Here is a 13,800-nt window from a genome sequence, read left to right on the forward strand (position 1 = left end):
GCTGGCCAGCTTCCCTCTCTTAAGTGCTCTGCCAGGCCCTGCAGCTGTGCGGGTTTGCGACCCCAGAGCAGTCCCCATCCGTGGGACTGTCACTTTCTAACAGCCAAGGAAGCTTCTGCACATGGAGAGGAAAACACTACCTGGCTCTAAGTCAGTGTGTCTACAGGGCAATTATTTTCCTGTCCTTCACCTGAACATTCCAACCACTGATTCAATTCAACTTCACAGGAAGTTATCCAGCATTGTCTGTATCTCTAACCAGCTGTCCCCAAAACAAGTGGAAGATTTGAATACTGTGATACCTTCCTTTACTGGGCATTTCTTTTTATTTGCAAAACACCTACCAAACACAGGACATCAGTTCTGCTTTATTTCCAGTTCCCATGGAATAGGACTACTTGTTTATGTATCAAAACTGTCTTTCAACATAAGCTCCAAAATTGTTGTCCTGGGCTGGGGTGGGTGGTGAGTGGAGGTGGAAATAGGATTGGACTTGTTATCAGAGACACAGTTTCCATGAAAAGGGTTCCCAGATTCTAGTCCTAAGTTGCTAAACTGCTGCTAAATCCTGAAAGCTCTGACTGGCCAGATGGCAAGGATCTGGGGACGAACATGTGGCCCTGCTGCCCAGCTCCTCAGCCATGCTGCAAGACCAAACACAGACACACTGAGCAAGGCTGTCTACTCTCAGAAGGGGGAATCCAGATGATGCTCTGCATGGGTGCTTTTTCAGCACTAGATCTGGTACCTTCTGAGAGACACCTGCCTCAACCTAGTGAGGCTGCTTCTCACTATGCAATTCTGGGAATTTCTGGACAGGGCTCATGGGACGTGCTCACGGGAGTGGCTTCAGATGGAAGGGCTTTCCACAATATCCACAACAGAGGTCTTGGCCCTGCTTCCCCCACCGCAGGTTTGGTGGCAATCCTAGAGGAAAGTTTCTCCGTCACTCCCCGCTCCATCTCTAAACTATCAAGAAGACAACTTTTTGTTATGGCGACTGAAGTCTTGGAAATAATAAGAAGACAATGGTACAGTGTATGTGTGCACATGGGCAGGGCAGTTAGCTGAGCAGAGTTACTCCCTCCCAAGCTTAAACTATATCATTCCAATCAGCAATGCCCGACTAGGGATCTTCAAAAGTCTTTAGTATAGTTTTGATTCATTTCAGAGATACAAATCAATTCAGAGTAAGATTCTATGGCAGAAATCCTTACCAAAAATAAATACACAGAGAGAGAATAGAACAGTACCACACCTAGGAAGCAATGTGGAGAAAAATTTCCCCTGTCTGAAAAGCAGTCGCATGGGTGTTACAGTATGAAGGATTTACCTGTCTGTCATGTTGAGTTTAGAGATTACATCAGCCTGTAAAATAAAACACACAAACACACAGACACAAAAAAAACCCCCTGGAGAACAGCCAAGAAGATTTAAATGTCCATTAGTGCTTTGTTAAAACTAATAAGGACATTAATCTTCAGTTCCCAAACCACTTGAAAAATAAAGAAGGCTCCTAAGCTTTAGTTGAAACATGCATTCCATCAGCATGCAATGAAAGTATGGAAAAGAATGCTACATTCTTCAAGCCCAATTAACTGTAGTTTCCTTAAGTTTATTCTTATTTAATACTAGAAACTGAGCAATGAAGAAAGCTGCATGACAGACAGATTTACTCTGGTGCCATCAAAGCTGCAATATAGGTGAAAATTCGATGGAATGGGCTTTGGCTATCGAGAGAAGAAAGCAGCTGACATGTGTTAAAGAAATCTGCCTGTCACCCAGACACCTGACCCTCAACTTAATTTTCAGATCTGGGACAGGCAAACTTTCTGCAACTGACAATAAAGGAAAAGAATGTGACATGCATGGACATGCACAGTACAAAACTACAGATACTACCTTCCTAGGGATGTTTGGTCTAAATTAATTTGAATTAATTTGAAGTCTAAAGTAGAGACCATCCAACTGATGTCACTGGGAAGTGGTTTAGCAATTGTGGAAAATCCAGAGTATATAATTCTACAGGTAGACAGCTTAGAATTGAGTGAACAGATTCAGAATCACCTTTGATTTTATTATTTCTCCAATGCCAGCAGAAAAGCACATCTCTGATTTTTAAAATGCAAATTTTTATCAAAAAACAGCATTCAATCCCAATTCAGTCTACCTGACAACTGTCTGAAGTTCTTGATGGCATATATTTGGCTTTATTTTTAGATATTCTAATTTAAGACAGTATTGGTTTGCAAATAAAATAAAATACTTTGGGGGGGGGGGGATTATGGAAAAGATTTACTCAATTCCAGATACCAAAGGTCTTGCAGGACACTTTGAAACAATTTAGCATGCCTCTACTGTGCCTCATATAAAGCTAGGATTTCCTTCCAGAAGGAATTTACCCTAAGGGTGAAACCCAGGCCCCACCAAGTGGCCCCATTTCACCTTCCCACCTCCCTGCACTAGCTCTAAGAATGTAAGACTTTCAAAGTGTTTCAAAGATGATTTTCTTACCTGACCCAGAAAATAAATTCCTCCACCTACTACAAAAGCAGATATTGCCGTCCCAAAAACAGCAAACAGGGTGATGGAACCAATATTTTGAAAGAAGTTACCCTGTTTGAAAGAGCAGAAATCAGGGAAACGATTAGAAAAGCCATTCCTGTCAGTGAAGTCATGGCCTGCACACCTGGCCCTCTCGGCTGACTTGACTCTCTGTGAAAGGTACCACTGCCCATCCTGTGTGGCAAGCTGGGAGCCTGGGAGTCTTCCTGCACCCCTGCACCTACTGCAGTGTCCCGTCACTCACATCATCTTTCATCTGGAACACTGCAGAGCTTCACACAAGTCTCCTCAACCCCTCCGGGCCCCTTTCCCTCCACTCTCCAGTCCTTCCAGAATGGTCCTCCCAAAAGACAAATCTGATTGTACTGCCTTCACCTGGACCCCTACTTCCACTTAAAATGCAGCTAGCCCCCACCCTGGATGACTCGACCCCTGGGGAGGCCTCTGGGCTCATCTGGCACCATGCTCGCCTTTGTTCTCTGGGTTCCAGTCCCACTGGTGGCTTCGAGCGGGTTGTGCTCCCTCTTTGCTTGTTAAGCTTTCATCATCCCAAGATCTCGGGACATTTCAACTCTTCCTGATCCCTCAGCCAGCTCCCAGCTCAGATCCTAGTCTATGCTCTCAGTGCACAGTCACCCTCCCTTGTAGTGGTTGACAAGACTGCAATTTTGCACTTATTTATGTAACTGATGTCTGATTTTCCCATGAGGCTGCAGGCTCATTCTGGGCAATGACCACATCTGCTTTTGCACAACACAGTCCCTGACATAATGTCCCTCAGATGGAGGATGCCCAACAGACAGGCACTGACGGAATTAACTGTGTTTCACGTCCAAAGTCCACACAATTAGGATACCAAGATACACTATCAGATATTCCTTTTTCCTGGCCAGGTCTTTTAAACAATTTTACTTCACTCTGTTAGTATCATCATTAACTATGACAGATAAAATGTTTCTATCTATACTTCACACCATTTAAGAGAAAATATTCAAGTCCAAGCAGCATGGTAACATCTTTCAAATTTCCATAAAATTAAGGAAATTAAGCTAGTTATCATAACCCTGTGGACTCCACTTAGGAGTTACCAAGAGGCTTTAATCACTCCTGATTGTGGGTGTGAACAAGATTCTTGTTTTCAGCTCAGAAATCGCCAAACCAGGGACATTAGGACCTGCTATTTTAAAGCCCACTCGTGAAAGAGTGTCCTCAGCTGAACACTGACTGCCCCACTAAGCCCACCTCCTAGAAGCTGCAATTTTGACTTGGCTGCCTATAATTTGACACTCAATTCCTTTATTTGGCATATCAATCTTTACTGCACAAAGAATTTAAAATAACTCAAGGCAAACACAATGATTTGGTTTTTCAAAACAAAGGGCTTTCAATCTATGAGTTTCTCTTTGCAAATCGCTGTTTTCTTTTGTTATTTAAAAACAGATTAGGCTGGGCTCAGTGGCCAACCCTGTAATCCCAGCACTTTGAGAGGCCAAGGCGGGTGGATCACCTAAGGTCAGGAGTTCGAGACCAACCTGACCAACATGGAGAAACCCCATTTCTACTAAAAATACAAAATTAGCCGGTGTGCTGGTGGGCACCTGTAATCCCAGCTACTCGGGAGGCTGAGGCAGAAGAATCGCTTGAACCCGGGAGGCCACGGTTGCAGTGAGCCGAGATCGCGCCATTGCACTCCAGCCTGGGTAATGAGCAAAACTCCATCTCAAACAAACAAACAAAAAGATTAATCAGTTTTGACCTGTTTGCAGAGATCTAATGTTGATATAATTTATATACTTGGTTAATATTAATCTGGATCTTGAAATTTACCCAAATTAAAGTTACCACACTACAAGAACTTCCCTCTGCTAGATAAAGCAAATTTACTGTTTCTCTTTGACATAATTAACATCCTATGATTTGTGTAATATTTACAATTCAAAGAACCAGTTGCTGCCTAGCTATTGCATATCAAATGATGATAATCTTACTGAAATCTGTATTCTAAGTCCAAATTTACATTAGCAAATATCACAATATTAAAATAAAATATTCCAACTTTACTTCCTATCATCTTTGGGGCAGGGTAGAAAGTAGACAGAAGTTTCAGAATTAGCATTTCATAATCCTATAAGTCCCTTTCATATAAATTGTCACATTATCTGCTGGAAAGTCATCTTCAACAAAATGTTTTTCTAAAAAACTATTACTTTCCTCAAATTTTGAATAAGTTTCTCTCCCTTCCCTCTAAAAAAAAAATAGATAATAAAAACTTTACATTCTCTAATATTCAAAATGTCATGTTTTTAAGTCAAAATCAAGTCAATTTCCTCAGCATGTTTTGAAATATTTTCATAATCTGCTTACAGTTAAGATTTGTTTACAAAGTGAAAGAAAGACATGGTGACCTTCAACTTATGTTTCCTTGTTAAAAATTATCTGATGTCAGTAACAGTTTCTAAAACTTGGGAATATTTTTTGCATTAAACTTCCTTTTCACTTTTTCTTTGGATAGATGTACAATAAAATAATAACTTAAAAAAAATCTGGGCTGAACATTTCTATGTTTTTACCGAAAATTTCTAGACAAATCTAACCCATTTTAAAAAAATTGTTTATTTATTTATTTTATACCATGTCAACAACAAATTAAGTTTCTTTTTATTTACTTATTTTTGAGACAAAGTCTCCCTCTATCACCCAGGCTGGAGTGCAGTGGCGTGATCTCAGCTCACTGCAAGCTCCACCTCCTGAGTTCAAAGGATTCTCATGATTCTCATGCTTCAGCCTCCGGAGTAGCTGGGATTACAGGCACGCACCACCACGACCAACTAGTTTTTGTATTTTTAGTAGAGATGGGGTTTCGCCATGTTGGCCAGACTGGTCTTGAATTCCTGGCCTCAAGTGATCCACCCACCTCGGCCTCTCAAATTGCTGGGATTACAGGCATGAGCCACTGGGCCTGACCTATTAAGTTTAATAAATTATTATTACTACTACTGGAGGTGGTATTGTTATTAATAATAGATAACATTTTTATCATTAATAACAAGCAGCAGCACTCCATTTATTTAGTGTGGTGGGTGGTGCTTTGCCTACATTCTTTCATCTAGTGTGAATCTCAAAGCACCCCGGGAGGTAGGGTTTTGGGGTTTTTGGTTTTTACTTTACCAAAAAGAAACCTGCAGGGGGCAGCGCATGATTAGATCTGTATTGTGTCTCTGGCTTTCCTCTCTCCAAGGGCTGGCCTAAACTTTCCAATCTTCAGGTTTTTAAAAAATCACATTCACAAAATAGCTGTTGTATTATTAATACTAGTATTTTAAGTTGAATCACTTTATTTTAAAACTTAAATATATTTATGTTTAAAGAAAACTCACAGACAAGGAAAATACCACGCACAGACACAAACAGGCTTAAAAGTGAGAAGCTCCCGCCCAGGCAGAAAGACTCACACTAGGGGCCGGGCGCGGTGGCTCATGCCTGTAATCCCAGCACTTTGGGAGGCTGAGGTGGGCAGATCACTTGAGGACAGGAGTTTTGAGACCAGCCTGGCCAACATGGTAAAACCTCGTGTCCACTAAAAACACAAAAATTAGCTGGACATGGTGGCGTGTGCCTGTAATCCCAGCTACTCAGGAGTCTGAGGCAGAAGAATTGATTGAACCCGCGAGGCGGAGGTTGCAGTGAGCCGAGATCATGCCACTGCACTCCAGCCTGGATGACAGAGCGAGACTCCATTTCAAAAAACAAAAACAAAAACAAAAACAGCACCTCACACTGGGAGTTGCAAGGCAATGGCCATCAAGGCCAAGCCAAAGCAGAGAAGTGGGTAGGGGCCAGTGCCACTGCTCGCCCAGGCAGGGAGGCAAGGATGGGCAGGCAACTGTGGGACTAGGAAGGCTGGACGAGGGAGTGGGCGAGAAGAGATAGAGGTTGAGGGATGAAGGGGAATATCAAGCTGGGGTCTGAGGCCAGGGGAGGACACGGAGAGGGAGACAAGAAAGGATGGATGGGCCTGAGAAGGTTAGAAACGCGCCAGTGGGGGAGCTGAAAGAAACAAAAGCCCTGGGGCACATGTCCCTGTCATCCCAGGACACAGTCTACCCTCTTTACATCTATCAGTCTGTGTCCAGGAAGACGAGTCAATGCATCATCTGTGAGCCACTTAACATCACTTCAGCCATCTTTCTGGGCAAAGCACCCATTTATGGCAAACACTGGCTCAGTGAGCCACACTGCCTGAAACCAATAAAGCAGCCAATTGATCACGTCTGGTCCTCTCCAGAATTCAGGCACTGCAGTCCAGCTTCCACTGAGCACAACCAGGAAGAAGCAGAGCTAACACCCAAGCTTTTAAGGAACTTGCTTTACAAACACGAGAAACTGTCCAGACCAAAGCACCAATGTGGGCCTGAGTCTCACCTTGTGTAATGAATATCCAGACTCAAAGATAATAGGGGGAAGCAGGAGGAGGAAAAACATGTTTGGACGAAACATTTCTTCTTCCTGTAAATAGAAAATGGGAATCTTAAGAGGCATGGAATTTGTGTAATTAAGAAATAAATTCATCAATAAAGAGCCAAAATAATTCTTCTTTCAGGGCCTGGCCTAATGGAAATGTATAATGTTTAAATAACTACCTGATAATAAAATCAAGCAGAATGAGAGATTCCCCCACCAAAAAAAAAAAAAAAAAAAGAAACTGCATTTTATTATTTTTATCATTATTATTATTATTTTGAGACAGAGTCTTGCTCTGTTGCCCAGGCTGAAGTGCAGTGGTGCAATCACAGCTCCCTGCAGCCTCAACCTCCTGGACTCCAGTGATCCTCTCACTTCAGCCTCCTGAGTAGCTGGGACTACATGTGCGTGCTATCATGCCAGGCTATTTTTTTTTTTTTCTTTTTTTTAGATATAGGGTCTGCTGTGTTGCCCAGGCTGGTCTCAAAGTCCTAACCTCAAGCAATCCTCCCACCTCAGTTTCCCAAAATGCTGGGATTACAGGCATGAGCCACCACACCTAGTCAAGACAAGGATTTTAAAGGTGATCGGCGAAAAGAAATAGCACAACAAACTGCTTCCAAACACAGAGTAGTATGTTTTTTATTCCTTAGTACAGAAAGAAAATTAATCTGAATCTAGAAAATTTCAATTCTGGTTGCATACTTTCAAAAACAAGCCTACAAGCTAGAATTCCTACGGGAAAAAGGTAACGGCAAATCCTAAAACAATCCACTCAGAGGAACAGGAAACCCTACACATGGTTAAAATAGCTCTGCCTTCTTTCTGCTTATCAGAGACAACTGTGCTGTTTTCCAAAGTCTGATGTGATGAAACAGTCCCCACTGGATGCTCTTTCGACTTGAGACTTGGCTACAAAGACAGCCCCTTACCATGTGTCTTGCTATAAAAGAACACCTGAGGCTGGGTAATTTACAAAGGAAAAACATTTATTTGGCTCATGATTCTGCCGTCTGGAAAAGTTCAAGACTGGTTATCTGATAAGAACCTTAGGCTGCTTCTACTCATGGGGGAAGAGAAGGGGAGCCAGAGTGTGCAGAGATCCATGGCAAGAGAGGAAGAAAGGGGGGGTGGGGGTGGGACCAGACTCTTTTTAACAATCCGCTGTATAGGGAACGAACACAGCAAGAACTCATGCACCTCCCTCCCCCAGCAAGGGCATCAGTCTATCCATGAGGGTCCACCCCCATGACCCAAACACTTCCAACACTGGAATCAAACTTCACATGAGGTTTAGGGAGACAAACGCCCAAACCATTGCACCTTGCTTCCAGATTTGATTATTAAGTGCCATTATGAATGGTGTTTGCAGAATACAGCCAACTTTGGAGGGATGAAACAATAACAATTTCATTTTCTATATTATTAGAATATCTCTCTAGTTGTTGGCAGAATTTGGGGGAAATATATATTGGTCCTCAAGCCCAAAATGGTTATGTGTAATACATAGTCTTTTTAAAAATGCAAAATCAGGCCCTTTTTCATATGAATATTTTCCCATGTCGCAATTTTGACAGTCTGATTTCTTGTCAAAATCCCTATTCCCAAGAATGCCTAAATGTATTCTTACAAATGTACAGCTGTTACCACAAAGACTAAAAAAAATTCAAAAAAGGCTCAAAATAGAAGCAAATGATGACTTCTGAAATGCCTTATTAAGTCTTAAAATAGCAGCATGTACAACAAGCTCATGATTCAGCCTGGGACTATGTGAAAAGAAATGAGCCGAGCTCTGTGTTTTGTGGGGCAACCTATTCTCAGGATCTGTGCAGCAGGACCACTATATACAGCCTTTTGGAGGTACAAAAACTACCCCTTCCACCCTGGGAAAAAGGAGAATCTACCTATAGTGGGGTTACATAGTGTCCCCCAACCCCAACCCCAATTCCTGTCCACTAGGAATCTCAGAATGTGACCTTACTTGGAAATAGGGTCTCTGCAGATCTAATGAAGGTAAGGATCTAGATGACCTTATGCTGGATAAGGGAAGGCCAAAGACAGCAAACATCAACTTGTAAGAGACAGAACGAGGCACACAGAGACGTGTAGAAGAAGCCCACGTGAGCACAGAGACAAAGACAGGAGCGATGCGGCCACAAGCCAAGGAAAACCTGGGCCACCAGAAGCTGGGAGATGCAATGAAGAATTATTTTCTAGAGTCTTTGGGAGGGAACCCGGTCCTGCTGATACCTTGACTTCTCACTTCTGGCCTCCAGAACTGTGAGACAACGAATCTCTGTTATTTTAAGCCACTTAGTTTGTGGTAATTTGTTACTGCAGCCCTTATGAACACACTGCCTTTCAGGGAAATAGTGTTATAGTTCCTTTTGGCAATGGCTCCCACAAAATGGTCTGAGGTGATTTTAGGTGGCACTTGAGCAGTGTGTGTCAAATACCACTGACCTCACGGATTGAGACAGCCCCTTTTGATTATTTCTTCAGGTCCAAATAAATCCAAGACACCTTAGGATGGCAATACCGCCTCTAAGGGCTCTAACGTGCTGATCTCCCTCCACAGAGAGCAGACTTGACCTTTGATGCTTCAGCAGGCATCTGTACTACTTCATTTTTATCATGTTTACAAAACAATATTAGTTTCTGAATGGAAATAGTACTGTAACATTGCCTTGAAAATAAACATGGCCAGGCGTGGGGGCCCATGCCTGTAATCCCAGCACTTTGGGAGGCCAAGGTGGATGGATCACGAGGTCAGGAGTTCGAGACCAGCCTGGCCAACTTGGTGAAACCTTGTCTCTACTAAAAATACAAAAATTAGCTGGGCGTGGTGACAGGCACCTGTAATCCTACCTACTCAGGAAGCTGAGGCAGGAGAACCGCTTGAACCTGGGAGGTGGAGGTTGCAGTGAGCTGAGACCACGCCATTGCACTCCAGCCTGGGTAACACAGTGAGACTCTGTCCACTCCCCGCCAAGCCCCCGCAAAAAAAAAAAAAAAAAAGAAAACAAAATAAGAAAATAAATATATAGGCCAGGCACGGTGGCTCAATCCTGTAATCCTAAAACTTTGGGAGGCCAAGGTGGGAGGATCACATGAGCTCAGGAGTTCGAGATCAGTCTGAGCAGCATAGTGACATCGTGTCTCTACAAAATTTTTTAAAAAAAATTAGCCACACCCAGGCACAGTGGCTCACACCTGTGATCCCAGCACTTTGGGAGGAAAATGTGGGTAGATCACTTAAGGTCAGGAGTTTGAGACCAGCCTGGCTAACAAGGTGAGACCCTGTCTCTACTAAAAATACAAAAATTAGCCGGGCACGGTAGCACATGCCCATTCTCCTGCCTAGCTACTCAGAAGGCTGAGACAGAAGAATCATTTGAACCCGGGAGGCAGAGGTTGCCGTGAGCCGAGACTGCACCACTGCACTCTAGCCTGGACAACTGAGCGAGACTCTGTGTCAAAAAAAGAAAGTAATAAACAAATAAATAATATATATATATATTTAAAAAGCAAGTTAATAGAAAAATATTAAGCACATGATAATACAGGTAGAATGCAGACCCAGCAGGTCAGTTTGGAATCAGAACTTCAGGGAAAGAAACTACCAGCTCCTCTTGTTTTTCTGACTTCCGACTGCTCCCTGTACATCTGGTTTCCAGGCAGATATCCTGCTTCTCACTCTGACTCTCCACAAATGCAGGCTCCTAAAGGAAGCCTGCCCCAATTTTTTTTTTTTTTTTTTTTTAGAGACAGGGTCTTGCTCTGTTACCCAGGCTGGACTGCAGTGGTGCAATTATAACTCACTGCAGCCTCAAACTTCTGGGCTCAAGCAATCCTCCTGCCTCAGCCTCCCAAGTAGGTGGGACCACTGGTACATGCTGGCATCCCCAATCTAGCCTTCTTTTCTGAGGTCAAGCACTGGTTATCTGGATGACACTTCAGGCACTTTATCACATCCATCACCTAACTTGTTTCATGGTCTATACTGTTAAATACATTCTATTATTTTATCTTGTAAAGTAACATCTGTTGGAAAACAAAAATTCAGTAACAATGATGCATATAAAACTAGAAGTGAAAGATCACCTCCCATTCCCCTACTCCCACTGCTTACAGCAGGGGTCACAAGCAAAGGTTTCTTGGGGCCACACTGCATGACCCGGAAGATAAGCCCCTCTGCTCAGTGTCTCTGAACACTGCTGGACCTAGTGTTAAGAGAGCTTCTGCTTTTCCAAGAGAAGCTAGAAGTTCTGAATTTTATGTAAAATTTCCAGAATTTTATATAGACTGGTAATATTTTAAAATCTAACTTTTTTTTTTTTTTTGAGATGGAGCCTCACTCTGTCACCCAGGCTGGAGTGCGGTGGCTCAATCTTGGCTCACTGCAACCTCCACCTCCCGGGTTCAAGTGATTCTTGTGCCTCAGCCTCCCAAGTAGCTGGGACTACAGGTATGTGCCACCACGCCCAGCTAATTTTTTGTATTTTTAGTAGAGACAAGGTTTCACCGTGTTGGACAGGCTGGTCTCAAACTCCTGACCTCAGATGATCCACACGATTTGGCCTCTCAAAGTTCTGGGTTTACAGGCATGAGCCACCACACCTGGCCAAAATCTAACAATTTTTAATTGTTTTACAGTCAATTCAAATTTTGATCATTTATTTTTTATTTTTTATTTTTTTGTATTTTTGTAGAGACACAGTTTCACCATGTTGCCCAGGCTGGCCTCAAGCTCCTGGGCTCAGGCGATCCACCCACCTTGGCCTCCTAAAGTGCTGGGATTATAGGCATGAACCACCATGCCCAGTCTTGATCAAATGATTTTTAAATCAGATCAAACAAAATGGGTTAGTGGGCAAAATCTACACATCAGGCTATATCCAGCCTAGGAGTAGAAAAAGGCTCTTCAGTCATGACCCACTCTTAGAGTGGTTAAATGTAACCAAGTCGCAGGAAGGCAGAGATCTCACATGTAATGTGCTCCATTGGGGCCTCCCCAGCAGAGGTGTGTCCTATCACTCTTCGAAGTTCAATACACATTTTGAAAATTTATTTAATATATAAAATATTTCATTACTACTATTTATAACAGCTTCAAATTGTGTTTTATGTTAGGCTATAAGGTTTGTCTTGCTAATTTTATACTCTATAGTTTCACAGGTCAAATAATCCTAGGACCTAGGAGCTTCATCAAAGTAGGAAGGGCTCAAATGTGATCAATTTTAGCCACATAATTCTTTACTATTTTGAAATGAATCTTATTTCCCTCCACAAAATAAATTTTGTAGCATACTTGTTAATCTCACCCTACTCAACATGGATGTTCAAGTTGATATTGAAATTCCAGTTTCAATGAGTACTTGTATCCCAGGATGATGTTCATACTCTAATAACCTCTTTAACACAAGGGTATGTATATTAGCAAACTGAGGACGGGGTGGTATGGTGGAGAAAACACTGCATATTCAGGCCAGAGGGTTTGGACACAAGACTCCACTCAGCCACTTTCTTTCTAGCTCTGTGACACTGAATACATCCCAATCTCCCTGAGTGTCACCTTTTTCATGTGTAAAAATGGGGTGATGATATTACAATACCCAGACAATCCACCTCACATGACCGTCATGAGGATAATAGAGCCACAATATATGAAGTACTGTGTCTCACAGTACCAGACAAGTATGTTTTATTATCCTCAGTTGTCAGAATGGAATTGGGAGCAATAAACAGTATTTAATGTTTAATGCTAATTAGAGAATTTTCCTGCCTAATAAAGTAGGTTAGCCTAGGATTACAAAAATGCAAGTATAATAACAACAACAACAAAATGACATTGGTGCTCCCACGTGCACTTGAAACAGTATGAGACTTATGCTTTTGCAAAAACTCGGATGTAAAGGCATCAGCCTGTATCTAATAAAAAAAAATTAAAATTAATGGGGTATATAATATAATAATATAAATAACTCCACTGATAGCCAAGTAATTACCAAAAAAAAGCCAGCATAACCATCAATGTTACTAAAATTAAGAACAACCAAAGGGCAAACCTACCTTCCAATTCGCCAGTTTTTTAAACTCTATAATTTTTATAACTGCTCCCATGAGAATACCTATAAGAGAAAATTTAACATAAATTTAAGATATGAGAAAGATTGCTCAAATTTAAGATATGACACAGCCTCAGGAGGTCCTGACATGTGCCCTAGGTGGTTGGGGCACAGCTTCGTTTTACACATTTTAGGGAGATGTGAGACATCTATCACATGAATTTCTCACTCACATCTCAGGCAAACACACTAAAATGAAGCACAAAAGTCAGGCTGTGGGGGAGGAAAAGCATTTTAAATCAAGACCCAAGGATACTCTGACTGGTGAAGATTTATCACCTGTCATTTTTACTATATCCACCCATTTTCAATGTGAAATGGCAGAGTTTACAAGCTAAGTTTGCCATGTACTGTTTATTTCCATCATTTTCAAAAAAGAATCCATGATCACTTTCTCAGACTCAAATAGCAGTTCCATGTTGAATATTTAGTTACAAAAACACAAATGCTGAAAATAACCTAAAGTAAAAGTCCTGTGAAATTCCTGGAAGAAAACAGACCATCTAAGTTCAGGCATGTTTCCATAAAGCTGACAGGCTCATCATTCTCATAAAGCAGCTACCAAAAATAATTCCCAAAGCAGCAGCATGGGCACAATTTATGATTGCCCTGCTACTCCCTAGATAAATGACTCTTAACCCTCTGT

General features: G+C 42.0%; 1 protein-coding gene across 5 annotated transcripts in view; it reads right to left on the reverse strand.

The window, feature by feature from the left end:
* Positions 1-13,800, reverse strand: part of LOC105470698 (solute carrier family 9 member A8) — an 80,415-nt gene that overhangs the window by 39,657 nt on the left and 26,958 nt on the right. For all 5 annotated transcript variants that reach the window (XR_011613258.1, XM_071079158.1, XM_071079155.1 and 2 more), the window contains exons 4-7: positions 13,099-13,157; positions 6,988-7,071; positions 2,515-2,616; positions 1,334-1,368 (exon numbers count right to left, since the gene is read on the reverse strand). Coding sequence is in view for 4 of the 5 variants with exons in the window: in XM_071079158.1 (XP_070935259.1) it covers positions 1,334-1,368; positions 2,515-2,616; positions 6,988-7,071; positions 13,099-13,157 (280 nt within the window). In the remaining variant the exon portion in view is untranslated. The remainder of the gene's footprint in view (positions 1-1,333; positions 1,369-2,514; positions 2,617-6,987; positions 7,072-13,098; positions 13,158-13,800) is intronic.

This window comes from Macaca nemestrina, chromosome 15, assembly GCF_043159975.1.
Source record: "Macaca nemestrina isolate mMacNem1 chromosome 15, mMacNem.hap1, whole genome shotgun sequence".
Taxonomy (NCBI): domain Eukaryota; kingdom Metazoa; phylum Chordata; class Mammalia; order Primates; family Cercopithecidae; genus Macaca; species Macaca nemestrina.